This window comes from Sceloporus occidentalis, unplaced genomic scaffold (genome assembly GCF_023333645.1).
Source record: "Sceloporus occidentalis isolate IW3139 unplaced genomic scaffold, rSceOcc1.0.p SCAF_209, whole genome shotgun sequence".
In the NCBI taxonomy this organism is placed as follows: Eukaryota; Metazoa; Chordata; class Lepidosauria; order Squamata; family Phrynosomatidae; genus Sceloporus; species Sceloporus occidentalis.
In genome coordinates, this window is record NW_028317189.1 from 994,772 (window position 1) to 1,019,311 (window position 24,540).

At 41.3% G+C, this 24,540-nt stretch overlaps 1 protein-coding gene across 1 annotated transcript; it reads left to right on the forward strand.

Moving 5' to 3' along the window:
- The first annotated feature begins 10,707 nt into the window (after positions 1–10,707).
- LOC149277600 (chromaffin granule amine transporter-like) lies at positions 10,708–22,411 on the forward strand. Its single transcript, XM_089502729.1, has 15 exons — positions 10,708–10,828; positions 14,874–15,002; positions 15,802–16,084; positions 16,182–16,240; positions 16,664–16,747; positions 16,965–17,057; positions 17,143–17,232; positions 17,524–17,567; positions 17,678–17,738; positions 18,538–18,633; positions 18,826–18,904; positions 19,193–19,244; positions 20,668–20,851; positions 21,839–21,972; positions 22,274–22,411. The coding sequence occupies exons 1-15, from the start codon at positions 10,708–10,710 to the stop codon at positions 22,409–22,411; spliced, it is 1,647 nt and encodes a 548-aa protein (XP_089358855.1).
- Positions 22,412–24,540: the final 2,129 nt, after the last annotated feature.

A 24,540-nucleotide genomic window follows, 5' to 3' on the forward strand; every position in this document is an offset into this window, starting at 1 on the left:
CAGAGGCACGCGCCCCGTCACGATCACCCGAACTCGCCGGGGACGCGCGCCTCGAAGGAGGACGGACCCGGCGGCAGCTCACCGCAACGGCGCGAGCAAGGAGCCGTCCGCGCGGGCTGCGTCTCGGCGTCCCTGCCGGCAACCCAACGGAAGAGGTAACACCCTATGAGACAGATGGGGTCACTGTGTGTTGCTTACTGTAAACAAAGCGTAGTGTAAATGATAAATAAGAAAACCTAACGCGATGGTTCTACAATTAACAATGTTTCTTTTAGGTATGTTTCTGTGTTTAAGGGGCTTTGATATCTCATGGCTGGAAAGTGACTTATTTGATGGTCGTTGTGTATTCTACAAAGTAAAGTGTGATTGCAGTATATCAAACAAGTGCTGTGAGTTATTATTACTATTTCAGTAGTCGAATATTCAAGAGATTATATCTTCAGATATTCAATAGAAAAATGGCTAATTATTTACAAAATTAACAAAACAATGGTGAATTTCCTTCGGCAGTATTTATTTTGTTGCCATACCTAAGGGTGTCTGTGTTGATCACAACATGTTATGTCCTTAATTAGTCATCACTAATCACTAATTAGTCATCACTAATAAAAAAAGTAACCTTTTTGACACTGAAAAAGTACCAGGGCTAATTTCTCGTAGAGGAGGGCTTTTTTTTGGGGGGGGGGGGGTTGATGTGTTTGGACCCTTTGGTTCTGGGAATGTCCCTCCCAGAAGAATGCCAACAAACCCCCGGGCTTCCATGAGGGAAGAACCAGGCCTCCCACTTCTGGGTAGGGAGGGACTGACATGTTTTGCGCTCTTCCAGCACCACTTGCGAGGTGAGATGAAAAACCCAACCTTCGTCTAGGACTTCGAGCCGGAGTTAGGCAGGGAAGAAGAGAGGGACTCGGTTTGCTGTTGATCATCACGTCCTTTTTTTATTATGACAATGGAGCTCTGCACCTCAGGCTTCAATAACAAAAATAGTTATCAATAGGTCACAAAGTCAGATGAAAAGCCTTGGTAAAGCCCATGCCCATAGCTAAACAGCACCCCTCATTTTATTTTGGTTCTGAAAATACATGACCTCTCAACTTTTCATGATTGATTTGTTCTTCAAAACTGATGTAGATTAGTTAAGGAAGCTATTTCTTGGCCAGCGACCATCCATATAACCAAAACCATATGACATGGACTCATGACATTTTCCGCAAGAGGACATTATATCTGCTTACAATATGTAACTAGTATCGGGTATATGTTTCTCTGTTTATAAAGCTCCAATAAAAGTCCATCAAGTTCAACCCTTCTACCCATCCTTCCTGCCTTTGATCCAAAAGAAGGCAAAATGCCTATCTTGGTTGTGTATGAAATCTTCGCTCTTCCAGTCTCAGAGGGTGGCCTCTTGTTCTTTGTACATGTCTGTTAATAAACATGTCACTGGAGAGCTCTTTATATCGGCCCTGTACATATTTATACAATGGTATAAAATTCCCTCCATGACGCCGTTTTTCTAGTGTATATAGATGCAACATTATTAGTCTCTCTTCATAAATAATATCTTCCAATCCCCTGATTAATTGTGTAGCCCACCTTTGAACCTTTTCTTACATTGTGTTCTTTTTAAGAAACGGTGCCCAGAATTGCACCACATATTCCAGGTTAGATCTAACCCTTGACTTCTAAAGAAGCAAGATTATTTTCTTCTCTCATGAATCAATAACCTGTTTTATACATCCCAATATCTTATTGGCTTTTGCAGCTGCTGACTGGCACTGTGCACTGCTGTCAAGTCTTTTGTCTACGATGGAAAACATTTAAAGTTTTGTTGATGGAACATAAACATAAAATGGATGTGGTATGATTGAAGACGGTTGTATAATATAGAAATTTGGCAGAATATATGCATAATAATACAAAAAGGAAGGCATTTAGGTACACCAGTACAGGTCACAAATGTCAGACTAACAAATGCCTTATTCGCCTATGTAGAATATTGCTTTTTATTAAAGGGGATTTGTCACCGTTTAGAATACCCAGAGTAAAACACATAAATGGCAGAAAAATAATAAATTGAGGACTTCTTCACCTGATGGAGGTCTCTGGAAATGGCACCAAGTGGCACACAATCTTCTCAACAAGCTTCCATCTAAAGGACTCCGAGTTCTCCCATACTGTTCCATGCAAATGCTGAAGTTTCGCATTGCTCCACCAAGCAACTCAGGTTCTCAGCTAGAGCAAGGGATGACCTTAATCTGGACAACTAAAATGCCAGTGTGGCATCTTCTGATGGAAACATTGTTTTTCGGTATCACAGATATGCTTTATAATTTACCATGGAGTGGTAGCCCACAGTCACCAACAGGGACTGCTTGTCCTGGAAACAGGGGCATAACTAGACGCCTCAGGGCCCGGGTGCGAGAATCTGTTAAGGGCCCCCCCTCACCCCCCCCAACATTTTTACCCAACAATTTTTTTTCAACAAATTCAATTTACATATTGAATCATATCTGTAAAAAAATCAAAGAAAAAGGGGTGCATGTACAAAGGGCATAATCCAGGGATGTCCAAGTTTTTTCTGCAGTGGGCCACTTCATCAGAATTGTATACGTGCGCGGGCCGCATTCATTTTTCACTGTGACAAAAAATATGGCCTTTAATAAAATATGCAGATTAAAATAAAGTAAAATGACACAAAACCTTTACTCTTCCTCTCACTGATTTCTGGGCATTGAAAGTTTTGCGACTACAAATTCAGGATTCCCTAGATTTATTCTAGGGATGAACTAAAATGAAAATTCTGGACCAAAACATTCAGGGTTCACTTAGCCAAAACCGAAAATGACCCCCACCTTTAAAAATAATAATAAAAACTCACATGTTTAATAAAAGTAGGTAACACACAATTGGACAAAATTAGCAATATGACTTGGCATGATAGGAGTGTGATTGCTAACAGCAATCACACTCCTATCATACCCAGGCAACCAGTAAATGCTGGTACCTAGGCATGATGGGACTGTGCTCGCTGTGATTGCTGTTAGCAATCACACTCCTATCATGCCAAGTCAGCCAGTACATGCTGGTACAGGGTGGCTGTAAGTGATGTGCAGACCCCATACTGCTGGCAGCATCACTACACAAGGGGGGCAGCTAGCTAGGTTTCAGCATGTACTGGCTGACTTGGCATGATAGGAGTGTGATTGCTAACAGTAGTCACAGTCCCATCATGCCTAGGTTCCAGCACTTACACATCCATCCAGTAAATGCTGGAACCTAGGCATTATGGGACTGTGATTGCTGTTAGCAATCACACGCCTATCATGCCAAGTCAGCCAGTACATGCTGGTACAGGGTGGCTGTAAGTGCAGACCCCATACTGCTGGCAGCCTCACTACACAAGGGGGGCAGCTGGCCAGGTTTCAGCATGTACTGGCTGACTTGGCATGATAGGAGTGTGATTGTTAACAGCAATCACAGTCCCATCATGCCTAGGTTCCAGCACTTACACATCCATGCTATCACACACACACACACACACACACACTCATTTATTCATATAATCATTCATTCAGATTCATTCCCTTAATCACACACACTCATTCAAACACCCTCCCCACCCCCTTACCTGCACTGCAGCTCCTCGATGCCGCTCACAGACTTCAGCAGGGGACGCGGCCTCCCTCTGCCTTCTCTGCTAAAGCACAGAGGAAGTAGGATGTCACGTGAACTCCGCTTCCTCTGTGCAGTCCAGAAGACCCTCCCACAAGTAAGTAGCAGGGCTTGAGGTGCGGCTCGCGTAAGATCTGTTGCCCTGGCTGCCGATCTGACGCGGGCCGCACCTCAAGGTCTTGTGGGCCGCATTTGGCCCGCGGGCCGCATGTTGGACGCCCCTGCCTTATTAAAAAAAAAAAAAAACGGAAAAAAGATTTCGGGCGGCCCCTTGGCTTGGGCCCCGCTGCCGCCGGGGCCCGGTCGCAGTCACGACCCCGGTAGTTCCGCCACTGCCTGGAAAGGACAATCCAGGGGTGAGAAAGAATAAATCAAGACAGTATCATTCCAGCTATTGTGTAATTATTTAATTGTTAAGTATTCACAAAGTGTCACAAGTTATAAATTCCCAAATGTAGATTTCATCAGCTGTTGAGTACAAGCCCTGTAGCACATATTAAAAAAAAAAAAAAGAAAACTTGAAAGAATTTCTGATCTTTCTTTATTATCCACATCTAGTACTTAAACTTAAAGTTTCCTTACTTTATATATTATATACGTTATATTTCAAATGTTCCATGACCTTTTTATTTTCCTTAACATAATGACCTAAATATTTGGAATTGTTAGTGACAATTACATTTCCAGGATTAATTCTAATTTTGGATTTCCCTTTTGTCTTTATGTTTACCGTTAATTATTTGCTTTCCCGTAGTGTGGCTTTATCAGTTGGGACATGCACTGCTGGAAGCTCTCTGTACTTGAAAAGCCAAATATATAAATAACCCTTCAGGCCTGTAGTCCCAAGCGTTATTACAGTCTATTTCTAACATCTATAGAATTCTACTTCTTAATGAAATTAGGTAACGGCTTGCCATGTTAAATGATAATATAGTGTTCCATATCAGAGTTCTTCAGTGTATTTCCAGTCTAGGCATATCGAGCTACACAACACCCAGCCCCCCACCAAATGACTACCCTGGAGGGTGGCAGGTAAGGAACTGTGATACCAAGAAACCCCAGGGTAGATTTGGGTGGTTACAAGATGAATAACAGGGTGCGCATTCAAAAGATATACCGTATATCAGAAAAGTATAGTCAGTGCAAAGAAAGAAAGGACCATCCACACATCAAGAACATATATATAAACGTACACACTATATGGACAAACGTATTGGGACACCTGACCATTATACCAACAGGGACTTTGATGACATCACATTCTAAACACATAGACATTAATATGTAGTTGGTCCCCATTTGCAGTTATAACGGCTTCCACTCTTCTAGGAAGGCTTTCCACGAGATTTTGGAGAGTTTTTGTGGGAATTTTTGCCCATTCATCCAGTAGAGCATTTGTCAGGTCAGGCACTGATGTTGGATGAGAAGGCCCGGCTCCAGTTCATCCCAAAGGTGTTGGATGGGGTTGAGGTCAGGGCTCTGTGCGGCCGGTCAGGTTCTTCCACACCAAGCTCATCCAACCATGTCTTTATGGAGCTTGCTTTGTGTACCACTATATGGACAAAAGAATTGGGACACAGCTCTTAATTATTGAAATCAGGGTTTGGGCTCCTTACTTCCAGCGAAGGAAAATCTCCATGCTTCAGAATACCAAGACATTTTGGACAATGCTATCCTTCCAACTTTGTGGGAACAGTTTGGGAAAAAAACTTTTTTATTCCAGCATGACTGTGCCCCCCAGCGCACAAAGAAAGGTCCATAAAGACACGGTTAATTATGAGCTCTTTTATGCGGATTATATCTAAAACTGAATTCTAGTGCATTGCTTGAAAAGCCGTTTCATTTGATAGAAACCAACGTAATCATGTCTGGGAACTTTCTAAATGAGCTGACCCTGAGACTTGTGAAATATTAACCCTTTAAGACTGTGTGACCCTGAGAATTAGCCCTTTCACCCTGAGATTGGGACAAAAACTCTGAGACTCTGGCTCAAACCCTGAGAGTTCCCAGGTATGAATAAAATGTACCAGTCAATAGGGTCATGGCACTGGCAGCCATGCTGGTAAAAAGTAACTACTGGGCACCGAGTGTAACTGGGCAGTGTTTGTTAATGCTGTAATATTCTCTGTACACCCAGGGACTGCTGATTGCTTCAGAGTCTTTCTGCATTCCTCTACAAACACGCTTATCTCAGATATACATAGTCTAGCATATGTGTTTTTCAGTAAATAAAAGAGGCTTTGGCAGTACAGTTTTAGGCAAACATAAAGAGGAATTTATTTACTCATAAACAGGTCTCACGTAGAAGTGTCAGGTATCTTCATGACCTTTAGCGAGAAATATAGATGGAGTTACGGCATGCTCTGGATGTATGTACTCCAAACCAGAAAATGTGACCAAAACAGTGAAAGGCTATGTTGATGTATAATTTCAGGGTCCATCTCCATCTCAGGGGCATACCTAGAGTATTTGGCACCCGGGGCGGATCCTGTAGGTGGCACCCCACACACAAAAAAAAATTGTTGCCAATTTTGTACAAATTTGTAAACTGTATGTCAACTGGAAAATTTGAAAAAATAAATTATGAACTTATAAATAAAGTTTAAATAAATAACATTTAATGAACATATATGGTACAGCATAACTCCTATCACTGTATACTGAGCCAGACATTGATGGTGGTATAAAGATAACTACCATCACTGCCTGTGCCACCTCTGCCCCTGAAACAGCCTGCCTGTGCCAACTCTGCCCCTGAAACAGCCTGCCTGTGCCAACTCTGCCCCTGAAACAGTCTGCCTGTTCCACCTTTGCCTCTGTAGCAGCCTGCATGTGCCACCTCTGCCCCCAAAACAGCCTGCATGTGCCACCTCTGCCCCCAAAACAGCCTGGATGTGCCAACTCTGCCCCCAAAACAGCCTGCATGTGCCAACTCTGCCCCTGAAACAGCATACCTGTGCTAACTCTGTCCCTATAGCAGTCGGCCTGTGCCACCTCTGCCCCTGAAACAGCCTGCCTGTGCCAACTCTACCCATGAAACAGCCTGTGCCAACTTCACTTGGTAAGCCACTCGCCTACTCTCGTGGCAGTGCGTGATCACGTAAGTGTGTCTCTGCTCATGTACTTGAATGACGAGCACGTACAGCTTCATTGACCTGGCTGACCCCATGTGACCCAGAGATGCCTCATTTTTGACCCTGGCGGCCTATATTAACTCAGGACTTTCAGTTTACTGAAAGAGATATTTTGGTTCTGACCCGGCTACCTTCTGATTTCACCTTCTCTCCAAGGATTCTGCTCTGATTTTCCATCTTACTTCAGCTTCTTCTTCCCCTATCCTGCTCAAGGGGGTCCTACCTACCGAACCGTCACACTGAGATTACATGAAGAGAGAGAAGCAACCGAGGTGCCTAAATAAACTATTAACGTCAATTTTTTAAAGCATTCTTACATCATCTTTTTCACACCTGCCTAAAACATTTGTACACCTGCCTAAAACACAGAACATTATACTTATGTAAAATGTTAGTATGGCTACCCAAGATCTTAGCTTCCTTTAAAGAAAATAAATAAATAAATAAATAAAATGCATTTGTTTTTGTTTTTTTAAAAATGAGTCCAGTTATGCTGAAATCTGTGCAGATTCTCTCTGAACTGAAAACATGTTGGTGCAATTAAAATGAACATAGGAAAGGTTCATACATTCTATTTGATATTTAAACTTCTGTTGATTTTTCCTTTTATGAGTTACAAAAGAATTACACCTTCTCTGGAGAAAAAGAATTACAAGGTATATGTGATATATGTATATACGTATGTAGTTAAATCCACTGAAAAATTAAAAAAATACACCCCACCCCCGAATAAAAAGCTCCAGGAGGAAAACTCCATAGACTTAGAATTTGACGGCAAAAATTACTCATTTGGTCAATCTAGTCTGCCCATTTTTTATGCTCTGAAGTCTCTGACCTTAATCAGTCCTTAGTCTCATCTTAGCTTCAGGAGCCTTATGCCTATCCCATGCATGTTTACATTTTTCTTTTTGTGTTATATAAATCATTATCAAAACACACTACTCAACTCAATGAACAGGGACACTCATGAACAGAGCTAGCCATTTTCATTTTAAGTTCATTCTCTGATTCTGCCACTAGATGGCACACTTCTCCATTCTCTATTAGGTAAAAAAATGAGTGTGTTTTCAAATTACACTTGGTAAATTCTATACATGCTTTTCTGAAGTTTTTCATAAGTTTTGGTAAAGCCATCACCTCTAACAACAACTACAATAAAAACAAAAGTGTCTATCTTTGCTTATTTGAAATGTTGGCGGTATGAGTATTTGTTCATGGTTAATAAGAGTTATATTCCAGGTATTGCCAAGCAGGGCCGGATTGGTGATGACGGGGTAGCCCTTGCTCTTTAAAGCCAGGGACCGCCTGATGACCTCACTGCGGCTCAGGGCTGTATATGTGTGGACGCATGCTATGTTTTTATGCCCACATACCATCCAGCTAGGCATATCCAGCCAGTGGAGCAGCAGATCAAGTGAGTGTGTGGCATTGTCAGCCAGTCTGGATCTGTTGCTAAGCCATTCCTTCTAAGAGTCCCTATGTAAGAGGGACAGTCCCTCCTTGTGAGCCACTTTGGCCTCCCTGGGGGGGGGGGGGGTGAGTCAACGGTGCACTAATCAATACTTTGTGCTATAATGATGGTATTTTTTGGTTTTGGTATTTTTTTGGTATTGTCTCCCTTAAGAGGGAAGTAATAGCCTTTTTTTCTTCTTATTGAAAGGACAGGTTGAGAGTGAGGGGTCTGAGAGATTCAAAATTTAGTGGAAGGGTTTTCCATCACCTGTACCCACCATAACTTTTGTGATTGGTATTTCTCGTGCTTCCCCAATCCTCAAGTATTAAGCCGGTATGACAACCTCATGCAGACGAGTCCCATTAAGGATGAAACAGCTGTCCATGAGTGCAGGGCCGGCCGAAGACTTAACGCCGCCTGGGGCGAAGTTTAAAATGCCGCCCCCCGCCGACGCCGGGGGGGGGCGGCATTATCAACCCCCCCCCCGGTACTTACCCTTAAACAGTCCTGCGGCGAGTCTCCCTGTGCTGCCACGGTGCCGGCTTGTAATGCTGAGCGCCGGAAATTCACGTCACTTCCGGCGCTCTGCATTACAAGCCGGCACAAAGACCGAACAGGGAAACTCGCCGCAGGGTGCCCCTCTCTCTCTCTCCTCCGCTTCAAAAAAAACCGCTTGGGGCGGCAAAGTGCCGCCCCTTCTGAAGTGCCGCCTGGGGCAATTGCCCCAGTCGGCTCCATTGTAGGGCCGGCCCTGCATGAGTGGTGATCTGGCTACTGCACCTCTTACCCAAGTTTTTTCTAAAGGCTGTCTTTGTACAGCGGGCAATTACTTCCAAGGGATCCATGTATAAAGTGGATATAGAGGCAAAAGGTGATGATTGTTGACCTTATTTGCATGCGCCTACCCAGAATCCCTTGTGGTTGTGGCAGCACCATGAGATTTCTGAGGGAAAAATTAGCCTTCTGGCTCGTCTGGTGTCTGTAGATGAGTGTTTAATAATGCTTCTACTACATTCAAAATTTTGGAATCTAAGGAAAATATGTGGCTGTTCCTTGAATCACTTGAGTCCGCAGCTAAGCATTGCCCAGCCCTTACTCAAAGGCTTTAAATGTAATTTCCTCTCCTGTTGTAATTTGTATGGACGTGCAGCTAAAAATCTTTGCTCGGTACAACCAGGATGACATTAAACAGTGATGCTTATTCCAGCCCGATAAGCGTGCCATCTGTCACTGACACATATACCCCGGGGCTCTCTTGCCCAGTAAGGACACTTGGCTAATTGATATTTATTCCTTTGCGTCTTGTCTTCTGCTCGTAATTAGATCAGTCTTGTACAGTCGTCATTTATTTAGCACCATTTTGCCATTTTTGTTCTTGCAGTGAAAGTAGCATTTGTAGTATGTGTAGATAGTTCTCTTGTGGGTTTGTGTTGTTAAAGACTGTTGACCTGCAAGATGTCCATCAATCTGAAGCTCAAATAATTCCCATGTTAGTGCCCAAATATTGTTAGGGCCTGGGTATGATAGCCATGCGTCAAATTATTTCCGGTGGTCTGGTGGAAATCACAGAAATCTATGTCTCTAGCTGCACAAACCAAGATTTATGTTCTTCTAGAGAATGAGGGCACCAGGTTTTAGATGGAAGACCCTGCACCCAAGTGTTTGCTAATTAATGGATCAGAGGGGGATTAGGAGAGGAAAGAAGTTCTTGCTCCATTACTATAACACGTGTTACAGAGGATCCAGCGGGCTCAGGCCACTGGCACTTGGCACGTCCCAAATCGCTCCAAATGCTCCTCTTATCTAATGCTAGGATCTGAAACTGATTACTGTCCCCAATTCATGTTCAGGGCATCCTGGAGTTGTGATCAATGTTCCCTCTAAGCTGTACACATCCGCGCGCACACACATGTTTTTCAACCAGCGCACAAAGTCTGCTCACTTTTCACGATGAGGAACCCCAATGCAGGAATTAACACTTTTGCTGACACGGAACACACTGTAAGAGACCTGAAATCATAACAGGGAGCTCTTGTGGTGTCGCAACCTAGCTAAGGAAGTCAGGGAGAAGCTTTGTTGCAGGGGATATGAAGGACTATGCCTGTACCCCAAGGAGCATGATTAAGTACTGGAAGGTACAGATAGGATAGTACAGGCTGGACTGATAAGTGCAAACAGGACAGGTTAGCCCAGAGAGGACCAAGCAATGAAACGTCCCGCACCAAAGAAGGACTGCGGAAACTGGATAGTCTTGGCAAGATAGGCCATGGACAGCCAAGGTCAGGAATACACGCAATAAAAGAGATGCTGCTCAGAAGCAGGAACAGCCACAAGGGAGCCACAGTACAACTGAGCCGGACCGACCTATTAGGATACCAGGAAATTTCCCAGTAGGCCACCTCCGCTGGGGTTGGTCTTGAGGCCGGCCATCCAAATATAAATGTGGCCATGGAGGCCAGTGAAGCAGAGATCTCCTCTCACTGGGAGCATGCTGGTCGGTGCCGCTCCAGATATCACATCAAATGGACTCAGAGGCCAAGTGCGGGGAGGCGACTGAAGAAATATGTTTGTATGAATATGGGGTCTCCTAAGAGAAGGTTATAAAAATGATGGGGAAACAATGCTGGGGTGGGTATGAAGATGATGAGAAGTTATGTTAGAGGGCATGAAGATGGAGGGGGATGGAATATTTGGTGGGGGATAATGATTGTGGTGGGGCTGTCGAGGGCATGATGGTCAGGGGCAGCTCTACACATGCATACTGACATACAGATATGCGACTTTTCTTTGATGTTTTATTTAATGAAACAACATACTGAACAAAGTAGTTAAAATGTCAAAAGTATACAATAAAATCTTAACTAAATACGCAACTTAATATGTATGTTTGTATTATATTAAAACATGGAAATACAGTTTTATTAGCCATGAGGGAGAGGCTGTGCCAAAATTATCTTAAATCGATTTTAAGGTTTACATTTGCACAACCATTCGGTGCGCATGTACTTTTGTAACAGGGTAGAAATTTGCACAACTTAAGATTTCAGAGCTCACCAGCTACTAAAAATTAGAAGGGACATTATTATCGAGCTATCATACTGAGCTCCAGGATGTTTAGGCCTCATCTTAAGTCATTCTGTTATGATGGTTGGAAGGCGTATCATCTGTACCTGCTGCCTGTTCATATTATGTGGAGCAAATGAGATGATAAATGCAATACGGTCCTCCCCCTGATATCCAGAAGAAACCTGTTGGTCGAAACGCAGGCACTAATCGATTCATTAATTTGACACATCTTGCGTCACTTCATTAACTGCACTGACTGGTTGACATGGGCAGGGGGTTAGGTTGCAGGGTCTAGAGCGGAGAATGAGTGAGGATTATCAGTCTCCTAGACATAGACGAGGGGTCATTTTTTCCTTTACATCTTGTGCGGTTTCTTGATCGCGCTGGTAGCAGCCTGGGTCATTAAAAGCAATTAGGACCCAAAAGGTCCAGAACAGGCCACCGCGTAGCCGGCAATGTGCCATGTTGGGAAATGTGCCAACAGAGCCTAGACTCATGGCTAATGACCCAAGTCAAGGCTCACCACACATTATGCATAACATTTATAGTATAATATTAAATTAGGCTGTTGTTTAGGGCCCCATTTATCTTGGGGGATCTAAAGATAAATGTTGGATGGAACGATGGGACCCGAAGAAGCGGAACTCAGCGTATCATCACCATGCTGTACCTTCAGTTTATGTTGCTTTTGGTTTATGTAACACTGAATCCATAGGTTGTATCATGGAACCCCCGAAATATTTTTATTAGATGATGATTTGATTAGATACAATACTTCTCTAGTCTTATTTATACAGGATCAAATTCATACATTTAAGCTTATGTGTTCTACCCATATTAAAGAAAACCACAATAATAAAACAAACAATAAAACTATATGCATAATAAAGTGCCCCAGGCAACTAGGAGGAAAAGCAGACGGTTTGTCCCATGACAACGCTCTCTGGGGCATCTTTCCTTTTTTGAGTGTTGATTCGATGAATGAGATGAAGGATAATGAAGAACAGGTTGGACTGCATCTGACCAACTCACTGGTTTTGTGACGCAGAGAATGCATCGCAGGGTAAGACTGCAGAGAGTTGCAATTAAATGGCCAGTGGTCCAGCCTTTCCTCCTCTATGTGATTCTGAAACAGGACTTCTCTGTCACTGGTTGAACAGGTAAGTCACACTTTTGTTCTTCTTTACATCATCGAGAAAAGAATATAGGACCAGGCTATATATATACATAGAAAAAAGTCCTTCTTCAGGCTAAGAGTTCACATTAAGTAGGCATCTTCAGAAAAGATAAATTTGTTTTATTTAAACACTCGATGCTAGGAGTATTTCTGTTAGCCAACAAGTTAAACAATAATCTGTTTCATTTTTTAATGAAAATGAATGATTTAAAATGATGAAACAAAGACAAACTATCCTAGGTGTTTTCCTGACTCCAATATTCATTGGAATCTGGTTTAGGAACGAAACATTTGTAAAAAAAAATAAATAATAACAATAATTTATATAATTTTGGTAAGAATCTATATATTTGGTTTTGTGGCTTTCAAATATACATATCTTGCTTCCAGAAAATGCATGAAATATAATGACATCATGAGGGAACCTTATTCTGTTACATCATTATATGAATGATTAGATGCTAGACTAATCATTTTTTTTTTGAATTTTTAGAATTATTTATTTTATGTTTCTGTTTAAAAAAAGTTTGTTTACTTTTTTAAGAGTTTTGGTTGGACGATCAGATGCAGCCACCCTGGCATAAGAGGGTAACTGTCCCTTCAGCTGCCCTAATTTAAAGATTTTGTTTGGGGGGGGGGGGGAGAGCTAAAAGAAAACTTTTTTTCCTGTCCGTGTTTTGCATATAATACCACAAACAGCTATCTATGAAAGACTTTAGATTGAAGTACACCTTTACTGGGTCCATTCTGTGCTCCTTCTATGGGTTTACACAGCAGTCGTTATTGATGAAAATGAATTAGGCATTAATGGATGGAGCGTAAAAAAGGTTTACTTTATTGAGAGGGTGGTCGATAAGTGGAACAGCTTCCCAGCAGAAGAGATAGAGGCTGCTACAATGAGGGAATTTAAACATCCATGGTACAGACAGATGACTATCCTGAATCTTAAACAAGACCAAGGACTGATTAAGATCTGAATCTTTACATCGGGGAAAGACAATGCTGACAAATTTCTATAAGTCCGAAGAGCACTTGGTTTTTTTTTTATCTGCTATATTACTGGGACTGATATTCCTCCCCTCTCCTCACCGTAACTCCTGTGAAATGGTAATATAAATAGCCCAGTGGACTGTGAGTGATGGGAATTGTAATCTGGGGATTGTGATGTTGGAAGTCCAACACACATCTATGGATGGTAATCTCGCTAGCGTCAGCTCCTCAGTTACTTTGTATCCCGCATAAAAACAGTATTATCATCATATAATGATGATATTTGTTTATACTTTATCCTTTATTCGGGGATGTTAGCCTGGGGATAGTTTATTAAAGATTCCTTATGTCGTAAGGTACAGTTACATTTGTCAGGGTGATACAAGTAAAATAAAATAGGTTTGCCATTAATTAAGGTTTTCATATTTTACTATACGATAAAGGTTTTTTTTTAAATCAGTGCAACTCCTAGTATGTTCTCATTTAACTATTAAGCAATGTTTAAAATACATTTAAATCGTATCGGATCGCAAAGAGGCGATGGTTTATGATCCCCCCCATTTCAGATCTATGATCTATTGTAGAAATAAAGACCTTGATAGCAAATTAAAGGTGATTTGGTCCATCTAGTTGGATGTTTTTTTTTTCTACCTCTAGTAAAACCTCAAACTTGACCTGTTTCTAGTCTTGTCTTACGCCTTATATTCAGGATAATTTTATGCCTATCCTATTCTGCACTGTATCAACTTCCTACCACTTTTGCTGGAAGGCTGTTCCACTTATTCGCCACATTTTAAGTTTCATAGATTATATTAACCGGTCTATGGAGTTTTAAACCTAGTCATGCATTATGCGTTTGTCAAGTATTATACGAACGTATAATGATTATCTATTAAGAATTATTTATTGTAACAGACTTATCATTAAACACACCCTTCGTATACTGGGGGGCGAGGATGTGAGCAAAGAGGACCGGAGACACCTCTTGCGTCATCTCGTAGCTCATAAAAAATCCATCCAATATCTACTAAACGGCAAATCTCCTAGGACTTGGCAAATGGAATTTGATTGGCAGCTCGGAACCTTTAGACTTCAAGGGACACTCCAGCTATCAGATGCGTTTTAATAAAAAAGAGATAGCTGTGCCCTCTTTACATTATGGAGGAATTTTGCAGAATCTTCCCCTTTCGTTGGTCTCTTCACCCACCCCGTAGCTTCTTGAGGGTCTCTTTGCCCCACTCCATTGCTTCTTGAGAGTCTCTTTCCCCCACTCCATAGGATTTTGGCTTATTCAGGGTCTTCAAGAAGCAGCCCAAATAAGCAATAGACTTGGGCTATGATTCGTTCTTTGCACCCTTTTTGTCTTCTTATACTGTTCTAGGTACGCCGCCCGCCAGCACCATGTTGGAGTGGTTCAAATGGCTGAATGAGAAGCGGAAATCCAGAAGGCTGGTCCTGGTGGTGGTTTTCGTGGCTCTGCTGCTGGATAACATGCTTTTCACAGTTGTCGGTATGTTTTCTGGGTCTTTTGCATATGGGGAAATTTGCATATTTTTACTGATAGATAATATATTTTGAACAATTGCTTTGAATTTGAGGCAGTAGTAACCCCCAGGTGGCACCTACTAGGAGTGTATTCTAGTCTACAAAACCTGGAGAGCACTATAGGTACACCGGGGGCTTCAGAATACACAAAGAGAAGAACAGCCAACTTGAATGGCCAACAGGTTGTGGAAAGATCGTTTGGAACCTTATTTGACATCAATATGTAGACAATTCCTCCACATCCATCTTCTATTTGTATTCTTTTTTCTTACTTTAAGACTATCCACACGAGAAAGTATGGTATCTCCTTCTGTAACACTATGACTTAAACGTAATCTTATTGTCAAATTGTCAATTTTATAGCCCCCCCAATTGTAAAAAGTGCTACAGAACTTGCTGAAACCTTATAGATAAATTGATTTATTCATCTATTTGCCTGCCTGCCTTACCCAAAAAGCCACCTTGTGGTGCAGAGCTGAAGGGCATTGTGAGATGGCCACGTTGGAGTATATATGGAAGCGACCTAGATAGTCTTAAAAGCTTGCATTCCATTATACCTCAGTTATCCAATCATCTCTACCAAAAAAATATCTAGCGTTGACATAAAATGTATACTATTTGTCAATTGGCATGGGGTGATGGATCTTTGGGGCATAATATGACAGGTATGATAGGTAATCCTGCATTAGAATAAAGAATACATATAGTAAAATAATAATGTATAGTGTGAATGTCCACCTTTAACTGACTTATCTCTTTCTTAGTTCCAATTATTCCAAGTTTCCTTTATGATGTGGAATTAAAGAATGAAAACCTGTCTACCCCATCCTCCCCTGCTCCGAACCTGTTGGTCACCTCCACCATCTCCTGGGATGGTCCAGACCGCAGAGGAAACGTGAATAAATCCCCAAGTCTCCCTTCAGATGTGACATGCATTAACAGGTCACATTTCTTACGGGAAGAGAATGTCCAAGTGGGTCTACTCTTCGCTTCCAAAGGCATCGTCCAGCTCTTGGTTAATCCCATAGTTGGGCTGATAACCAATAGGTATATCCATGGTTGGGGCAAACATCATCAATTTAAATGTGTGGGTGGACGTGTTCATTCCAAAGTACTTTGTATAAAATGTATCTTCTTTCCTCAGGCTTGGCTACGCCATTCCAATGATATGTGGATTTATTGTCACTTTTCTATCGACTATCAGTGAGTAGATTTTAGATTTGGTTACTACAAATGACATGCGCTAACTGACCGATATTTGAGATAGACGGACCTCATTTACCTACCTCATGAGGAATAAAGTATCAATCTGTCACGTGGATGGACAGATTTTTGAGGATTAATATTATGCTGTCACTCAAATAGCAGTGTGAATCTTCTCACCAGAATGAGGAGAAAGACCTTATCAAGGTTGACCTTGGCCTTGGAGGTGTCACCTACTACCTCTTTTGGAGAGGTTTTCCCTAAAACCTATAGCGATGTCTGTCATATTCCTAGTCATAAAGAGCATGGCAATAGCAAATGTATTTTATTTTATGATTAATCATGAGTGGTTCTTGTTCATGTCCTACCACACTTTACAATTATCTACACGCTTTAGAAGTGGGTTGCCTGTCTATATTTCAGTGTTTGCTTTCTCCGAGAGCTACACGTTGCTTTTTGTGGCCAGAGCGATACAAGGAATAGGATCATCCTTCTCTACTGTTGCAGGTAGGATACATTTACCTCCTTTATCAATGAATACATGTAGGAGCACTCTGGGGCTTTCTAAGCAATGAGTCGCAGTTTATTGGGAATAATTCATTGGATCAACCTTGCAGTTCCTTTACAGAACTTTGCTAAGACCATAGAACAAAACCATGTTTGAACCTTTCGCAGTGGCATATAATGTGCACTAAGTATTTAATTTTGTTATACTTTGTTTCAGGTCTGGGGATGCTGGCAAATGTATATACTGATGACTATGAAAGAGGCCAAGCTATGGGAATAGCACTGGGGGGGTTGGCCTTAGGGGTCCTAGGTAAGTACAGTGGAAATGATAAATGATGGTGTCTTCTCCAGTTTGTGTGTTCCATTTCTTCTCTCTCTCTCTCTTTTCCCTGCAGTGGGTCCTCCCTTTGGTGCAGTTATGTATGATTTTGTTGGAAAGTCCTCTCCGTTCCTGGTCCTGGCATTCCTTGCTCTGCTGGATGGAGGTAAGAAGTCTGCTTTAAGTCATATAATATACACAATAGGTGCATTAAGTTGTTTTTAGAAGAGCACTTCTCTTTTAACATTAAAATTTCACAGCCTGCAAATCTGCGTTTCAGGTCGGTAGTAAAACACCTTTTGACTGTAGAAAGTGCTGATTTCACCTTCATAGTGAACACATATAATGCCATTAGTAGTAAATGATAAGACAGATGTTTGTCACACACATACACACACACACAGGTGTAGTACATATCATATTGTCATTGTCTACTTCTTTTTTTTATTCTACTCAGCTCTTCAGCTGTTTATTCTTAGACCTTCAAAAATTTCTCCAGACGTAAGTATCGATCCTAGGATCTCCAAAACAAGGCAGGACAATTAAAAATACAATTTAAAGAAATGTTTATATTTTTTAACGTTGTTTATAGGCTGTATTCTTGTATTTAGAGCACTGCTCCAACACCATACTTGACACTGCTGAAGGACCCTTACATTCTGGTGGCTGCTGGTAAGACTTTGTTCATGCATTCTTCAACCAATGGTACAATTAAGTATCTAATTGTGCTTTATATGCATGATATACCTGTAATAAAAAAATAAAATACCTTTAGTAGAAGCTACAGTGCCAGAGATTTCCTTCCGTCAGAAAATCAGGGACAGGAATTCAGTATCCCTTAATAATAGTTGTAATTTCTAGGAGTGTTGACCTTTTCGTAGGAAGTGAAGAATCATAGAAAGTGTGACTAGGCTAATGACACAGATTGCATCCAAAGATGTATTAGGAAAGACAATAGACTATAGCTCAGTGGAAATGTGTAAATAAATGGATGTGATAAACAAAGCATAGAAAGGTTGAAATAAGATCAGAGATAAATAAGTAAATCAACAAAAAAAACCAGTGTATAAAGATAACATTGCCAACATATTAAAGCTCAAGTTTGTGTCAAATTTTGTGTCCTAGAGGGCTGCAAAACAGGCCCAGTAAGTCTGTGTATCCTTGCCTGAAAGCATTTAGTCTAATACATTTTTAATTGAGATACCTGTGCCCAAGAAATCCAGAGTTTGTGATCTGTTTGTGGCCCACATGGATTGGAGTCGTGCAGCCCTGCTCTATTATGCAATCTCATGATTATAGTTGCCACTTCTACTGGGCATCAAAAATTCAAAAATGTCCAACACCTAAGCTGATTTTTACCATTTCATGCAAAATGTTGATTGTCTCCAGTTTGTCCCGTTGTTATTGTGTATTGAAGCATCTCTGTAGACGTGTCATAGTAAATAAATATGCAGCTTTTTTCCTCACTTAGGATCTCTCTTCATTGCTAATATGGCGGTTAGCATGTTGGAACCCACCCTGCCTATCTGGATGATGGAAACCATGTGTTCTTCAAAATGGCAACTTGGTATGTTCCTTAGTGGCCTCCATCTAACAAACTTAAAACCTAAGGTGAACGTAGAAGCCATGATTTATGATTAGGAGCTTTAAGTTGACCTGTTATTTATGATGTCTCATTCTTGACCCATTAAACCTGCATTATGTTGATGCCCACTTTCCGCTTATAGTATTATGATGGTATACGTCTTTTTTCCCTCAGGTCTAGCCTTTTTACCGGCCAGTATCTCATATCTTTTATGCACTAATCTTTTTGGGACCTTGGCACACAAGATGGGGAGGTGAGTTTCTGGCAGCTCACTACTCATCAGTGGAGGTGAGGAGGATCAGTGGAGGGCCGGCACCTTCTGGCCCAGGGGCATGTAGAGCCAAGGGGCCCCATCAGCCTTTTGCCCTCCCGTAGTAACTAACATACACAGTGGCACACATATTTACACACATGATAACACACACATACAATTTGGAGCTGCCTCAGGGGCAATTGCCCCCTACTCCTTCAGCCAGCCCCAGGAAGGATCTTGTTCTATAGGATCGGTGGAGGTGACCCCATTCTGCTTTACCTGTTGCAGGTGGCTCTGCTGTCTGCTTGGAATGATCCTGGTGGGAATCAGTCTTCTCTGTGTGAGTGATAATACTGCATGTTGCTGAAAGCTCATGTTTTAACATATAACATACGTATAGTCATGACGGCCCTGGCATTTTAAGTCCAGCAACCAGCTGTTGACATATCCAGCCGGGGTAAGGGTTGCCAAAGGCCTATGGTCCACCAGACAGTTGCCCGGTGTGCCAGATGACCAGTCCAGGCATGCATATAATGGGTACTCGACACATTCATGGTCACAAAGAGCATGTATCATATCATACTAATACTGTCTAATACAGTGACATATTCCTTATTACAGTATATACTATTACAGTGTATACCTACCATTATCTGCAGAGAAAAAGCAAAAGAATACAGTGCTCAAATGTGACCAGAAAAAAAGAGTATTGTATAATAGCCTCACAATAGATAAGTGGTATAAAGTTAAATTATATCAATTATATTTACCAGTCATATATAGAAAGGCAAATAAGGGCTAATATAAAGAAAATAGTAACCAATAAGAGACAAAGCAGCTAGTCTTGATAAATACAGGTTCTCCAAAGGGTAGAGAAAACCTATAAAGACAAAAAAAGACTCAAAAAGACAGCACTTAAATAAATATAAAATAATTTTACAAAATACAGACAAAGACAAATGCACAAGCAAATTGATATAATAAAAACACAAGTGGTATACAATATACGGTAATATATATATGTATTAATTACAAATAATATACCAAATAAATACAAATATAAATACATAAATAAATAGTCAATCTCAAAAGCAGTTAAATAATCTACCTGCCCCACCAAGGGTTAAATAAATAGACAGGAGAAGAAACCACTCACCACTAAGAAGACTGTGCCTGGCCAGGCTAAGCGCCAAAACAAACAGGACTTCTTCCATAGCTGAAGAAGTTTTTTGGGGAAACGCGTCCTGTTTGTTTTGGCGCTTAGCCTGGCCAGGCACAGTCTTCTTAGTGGTGAGTGGTTTCTTCTCCTGTCTATTTATTGGACACATCAGACAAATGCCTGGTGGGCTAGCGTACTGGTTTGTACCTCCCAATTACCTGTATTTCCACCCGTGGAGTACTTTAGTGTGTGGTGGCCTGCTAGACATATGAGACCACAAGATGCAAAGGTCTAGGAAGGTGATATAAGATAGTAGAGTAGAGCGTGGCCATGTGTATCCAGCCATGTGTATCCAGCCGGCCTAAAGTGCCAGGGCCGATTTTTGTCCCAAGTCCATTTCTGATACTGATGGATTTTAGTCAGTTTTCTCTTCACATGACTGTTCCTTTAAAATAACAATATGGTAACCTTGTTTAGCGTTCACTCTTGAAAACAATTACACACATTGTAGACATTGTACACCTTCTAACATCACACTCAGTGCCACCAACTCACTCTAACCTACTGCCCCTTTAAGCCCATTCTCTTTGTTCCTTTGCCTCAGGTTCCTTTAGCGGTCAATATGTACTGGCTCATTGGACCCACTGCTGGAATAGGCATTGCTCTGGGAATGGTAGACTCCTCCATAATACCCATCATGGGGCATTTGGTAGATTTGCGTCACAATTCTGTGTATGGAGGGATCTATGCCATTTCTGACATGGCTCTCTGCTTCGGGTTTGCATTGGGTAAGGAGGTTTCCAGGTATCGTCTGGTGAAATGTTTTATCTGCATTTGAGCCATGCTGGGGGGGGGGGGAGGCATTTTCTTTTTTGTATAAATTCAGAATTCCTGCATGCAGACATTTAGTGTTACCCATGTCGTATAATTCACAATCATTTCTATTTACTAAAAGTAAAGACAGTACTTTGATGCTGTCACCATTCAATGTGGCGGTAAACAAGTATTCCGTTCTGTCAATAGCTCACAAAGTGAAGCCCTCCCCAAGCCACACATCTCACTGCACCCTCTAAAACAAAAAGTGTTCTTCTGGCCCTTTGAAATTACCCATTATTTGTATTAAAAGACCATACTGTTGCTTACACTATAGTGGGTGAGCTGACCCTGCATAATGCATATTTTATTTGCTCAGATGACTAGAACCCCTTTATGACTGAGGGCTTTTCCCACCCTATGTCCGGAGCTTTTTTTTATACCATTGTTACTATTTGTTTGTTGAACCATGATTGCCTCTTTCCATGTTTGCTGCAGCCACTCGAATTATTATGTTCTTTTAGCCCGGGCAGGTAGGACCTTCTTTTGAAACCATAGAAAAACACAATAGTTATTAGTGCTATGGGTCCTCTTAAAACATTTCTTTGTCCGTAATATGACGTCCATAGGAGCAATAAGGAGTTAAAAAAAAAACTCTCTCTGATTTAATAATGCATTTTAAAGGGCCAATAAGCTATTGTTGCAAAATATAATGTATAGAAGTTGAAACTTGTAAGAAAGTGTAAGAAAAGAGCAAAACAAACTGCATGAAGCACAGATTTGCTCATATATTGTGCAGATGCGTGTGTACTAAATTTACTAGTTTGGAACGTCACCAAAAGGTGACTTTTTGCTTTTTTGAGCGTTTACTACATGCTGTGGAACTACCCCTCAACCTAGTAAAGGATCTCAGGACAGGGCATATTATTTCAACCTTTAAATCTCATCCTTTTACCCACCAGGTCCTTCCACCGCTGGTGCTATTGCAAAGGTCATGGGGTTTCCCTGGTTAATGGTGATCATCGGAGTGCTCAACATTGTCTACTGTCCGCTCTGCATCTTTCTGCGTAGCCCACCTGCAAAGGAAGAGAAACTGGTGAGTGACCCTAACAATTCTTACCATGTTTTATAATGCATGGAGGTGCCTGGGGTGTCTCCAAGTATCAAATATATAAATTTTATTAATATCTAGACTTGGCAATGAAGTGACAGAAGGGCATATTGATAACTTAACTTAGGCATACACAATGGACCTTTTAATATCTTAAAGAAGGTTCTATCATCATGTGCTCCTCAACATTTAACTCATTAAACATAACACTCTCATAAGATGTCATTGGTCCAGAGTAACCAGTTCTGAATCCCTTTGGTAATCTAAATGCTGTTGTTTATTCCAGGCAATTCTAAACCATGAATTATCACCAGAAACTAAACTTTACATGGTTCAGAAAACTTCTCCTGACTCGGTTCAGACCGATCATGGTTATGGAAACCTTACTGGAGTCAACACTAAGGCAAAGGGGATCCCCCACTGATAACATGAACAGTCCGACCTACGGTAGAACTCTTTGGTCAGCTCTCTGAACATCATGGGGATTTAATCAAAACGTATCGGAGGCAATCACTACTTGAACGTCACAATGGCCGGATTTCTCACAGTATCCCTATCTGCAGAGACACATACAGCAGAGATCTCAAACAACCACCATTTAACCACCATTATGTCATTCCTAGATGTTGTCTGGGGCTTCATGTTAACTGGTTACAATTATATTTTAGTACACACTATGTGTACCTAGAAAAGGTTACTATATATTTAAATTTATCTGTTGGTATCTCATATTAGACTTCAATTTTACTGTCCACCAGTACATCATAATAGTCTTTGAAAAACGTTGGCTATCAAAATCTAATTGACCTCTTCTATATAGCATGAAATACACTGAGCATTATGAGGACTTTTCAGCTTTGGAGGACATTCTTAAAGTTTGTTTATTGGAACCCAACAAATAAGACACAAGCATGGAAAGCTTACTCTCTGGTGGTGGGTGAATTGTTATTGTGTTACACTACTGCCTTCCATTGCTGCTAAGTACCAAGATCCTGTAAGGTTGAACTGAAACAAGTCCTGTACCAAGGACACCTAAAAAGATTCAGAGCTCCTAAGTGCCTAAGAAAATAATGGGTACCATGTTATAGAATGAGAAGTAGACATATCAGAACACATGGCGCAGTTGGTGTCCATTTTACAAGTGAAAGCTAAAGCTTGATTAACATCCACAGGTGAAGAGAAATCAGGAATTGAGTAGACAATGGAATCGGTTACTGTATGTCATGGGATCCAGGGATGTCCAACTTTGAGTTCAATATTGTTTTCTAAAATGTTTGTTTTCTAAAATGTAAACCTATTATTAACAGTGAGTAACATTGTGCCATATACACTCTCCAGGCGAAGGGCTGCTTTCTCTGGGTTAACAAGGGGAAACTCATGGTGTTTATTCACTAAATGAGGAGTTATCATGAGAGGTTGTAGGAGAGTTGTAATTCACTATTTGTTTAGGAGGGCCAAAGCTGCTCACTGTAGTTCACAATGAATAGTTAAGTCAATGAGCTGAAACACAACTCTCTTGCAAACTCAGTCAACTCTCTCTTTAACGAACAAATCCCTTTGAGTGGAGAAATGGCTGTCCTGCTGCAGCTGACTATTCTCTGCAAGCTAGGCTCCGTTTTCTATCAGACTGATTGGATCCATCTGTAACTGTGGCGGTGGAAGGGCGAATGCCCTTAGCGTCTTTCCATCTGTGTCTGCTTATTGCGAAGATAAGAGTGGTGTGTGACAGATCTCTTGCTGGCAGGCAATCCTTAGTGCCTGCCATTTATCTTCTGCAGAACCTTTAATGCCTTATAGATTCCGGGGGGGAAAAAACCTTTATCGATCAGACTCAAGATAACACTACTGGGCTCGCCTGTCAGTCCCAAAATCTTTACTTATCTTCATTTCTGAAATCTCATTGTGTGTCCAGACTGCCCCTAGGAAGTAAAATGCTTTAATTTCTGCCATTCAATTAAGCCAATACATAAGCAATGCTTTAACCCTTTAAACTTTATAACATGTTATACACATCACTTGTATTCAGATTGGACTCTTGTACTGATACCGGACCTCGCTATTGAGGGAACCACATCTGCCTCCTGAAAATCCAGGTAACATCAGTAAAAGCTGCTCTTAAACTGGAGGTTGTGTGTTTTACTTGCGATTTGACAATATCCAAGATACAGAAAAACCACATGAAGAACAGATCCCGACAGACAATTCCAAATTGGGTCTGTTCACTTAAGGGAGAGTTGGCAGAGGTTCCTTTTTACAGGTTCCTTGTCACTACCTATAAAGTTGTACATTAACTTGACTAAGCAATTAATTTGCTTCGGTGAGTTTATACATTCCACATACTGCAGGGTAACGCTATAGCTGGTGGTCAGCACCATGTAAATATGAGATATGCCCCCCCAAAAAATATGCCACTATGGCAACCGTGCACTCTAAATGCTTTCCCCATTTGCAAAATGGGTTCAGGAATTAAACTAATGGGCAATGAAGGAAAAGGCATGGACCCAAGCAGCTCTGCAAAATAAATGGGAGGCTGGAGATGGAGATCAGACCCAG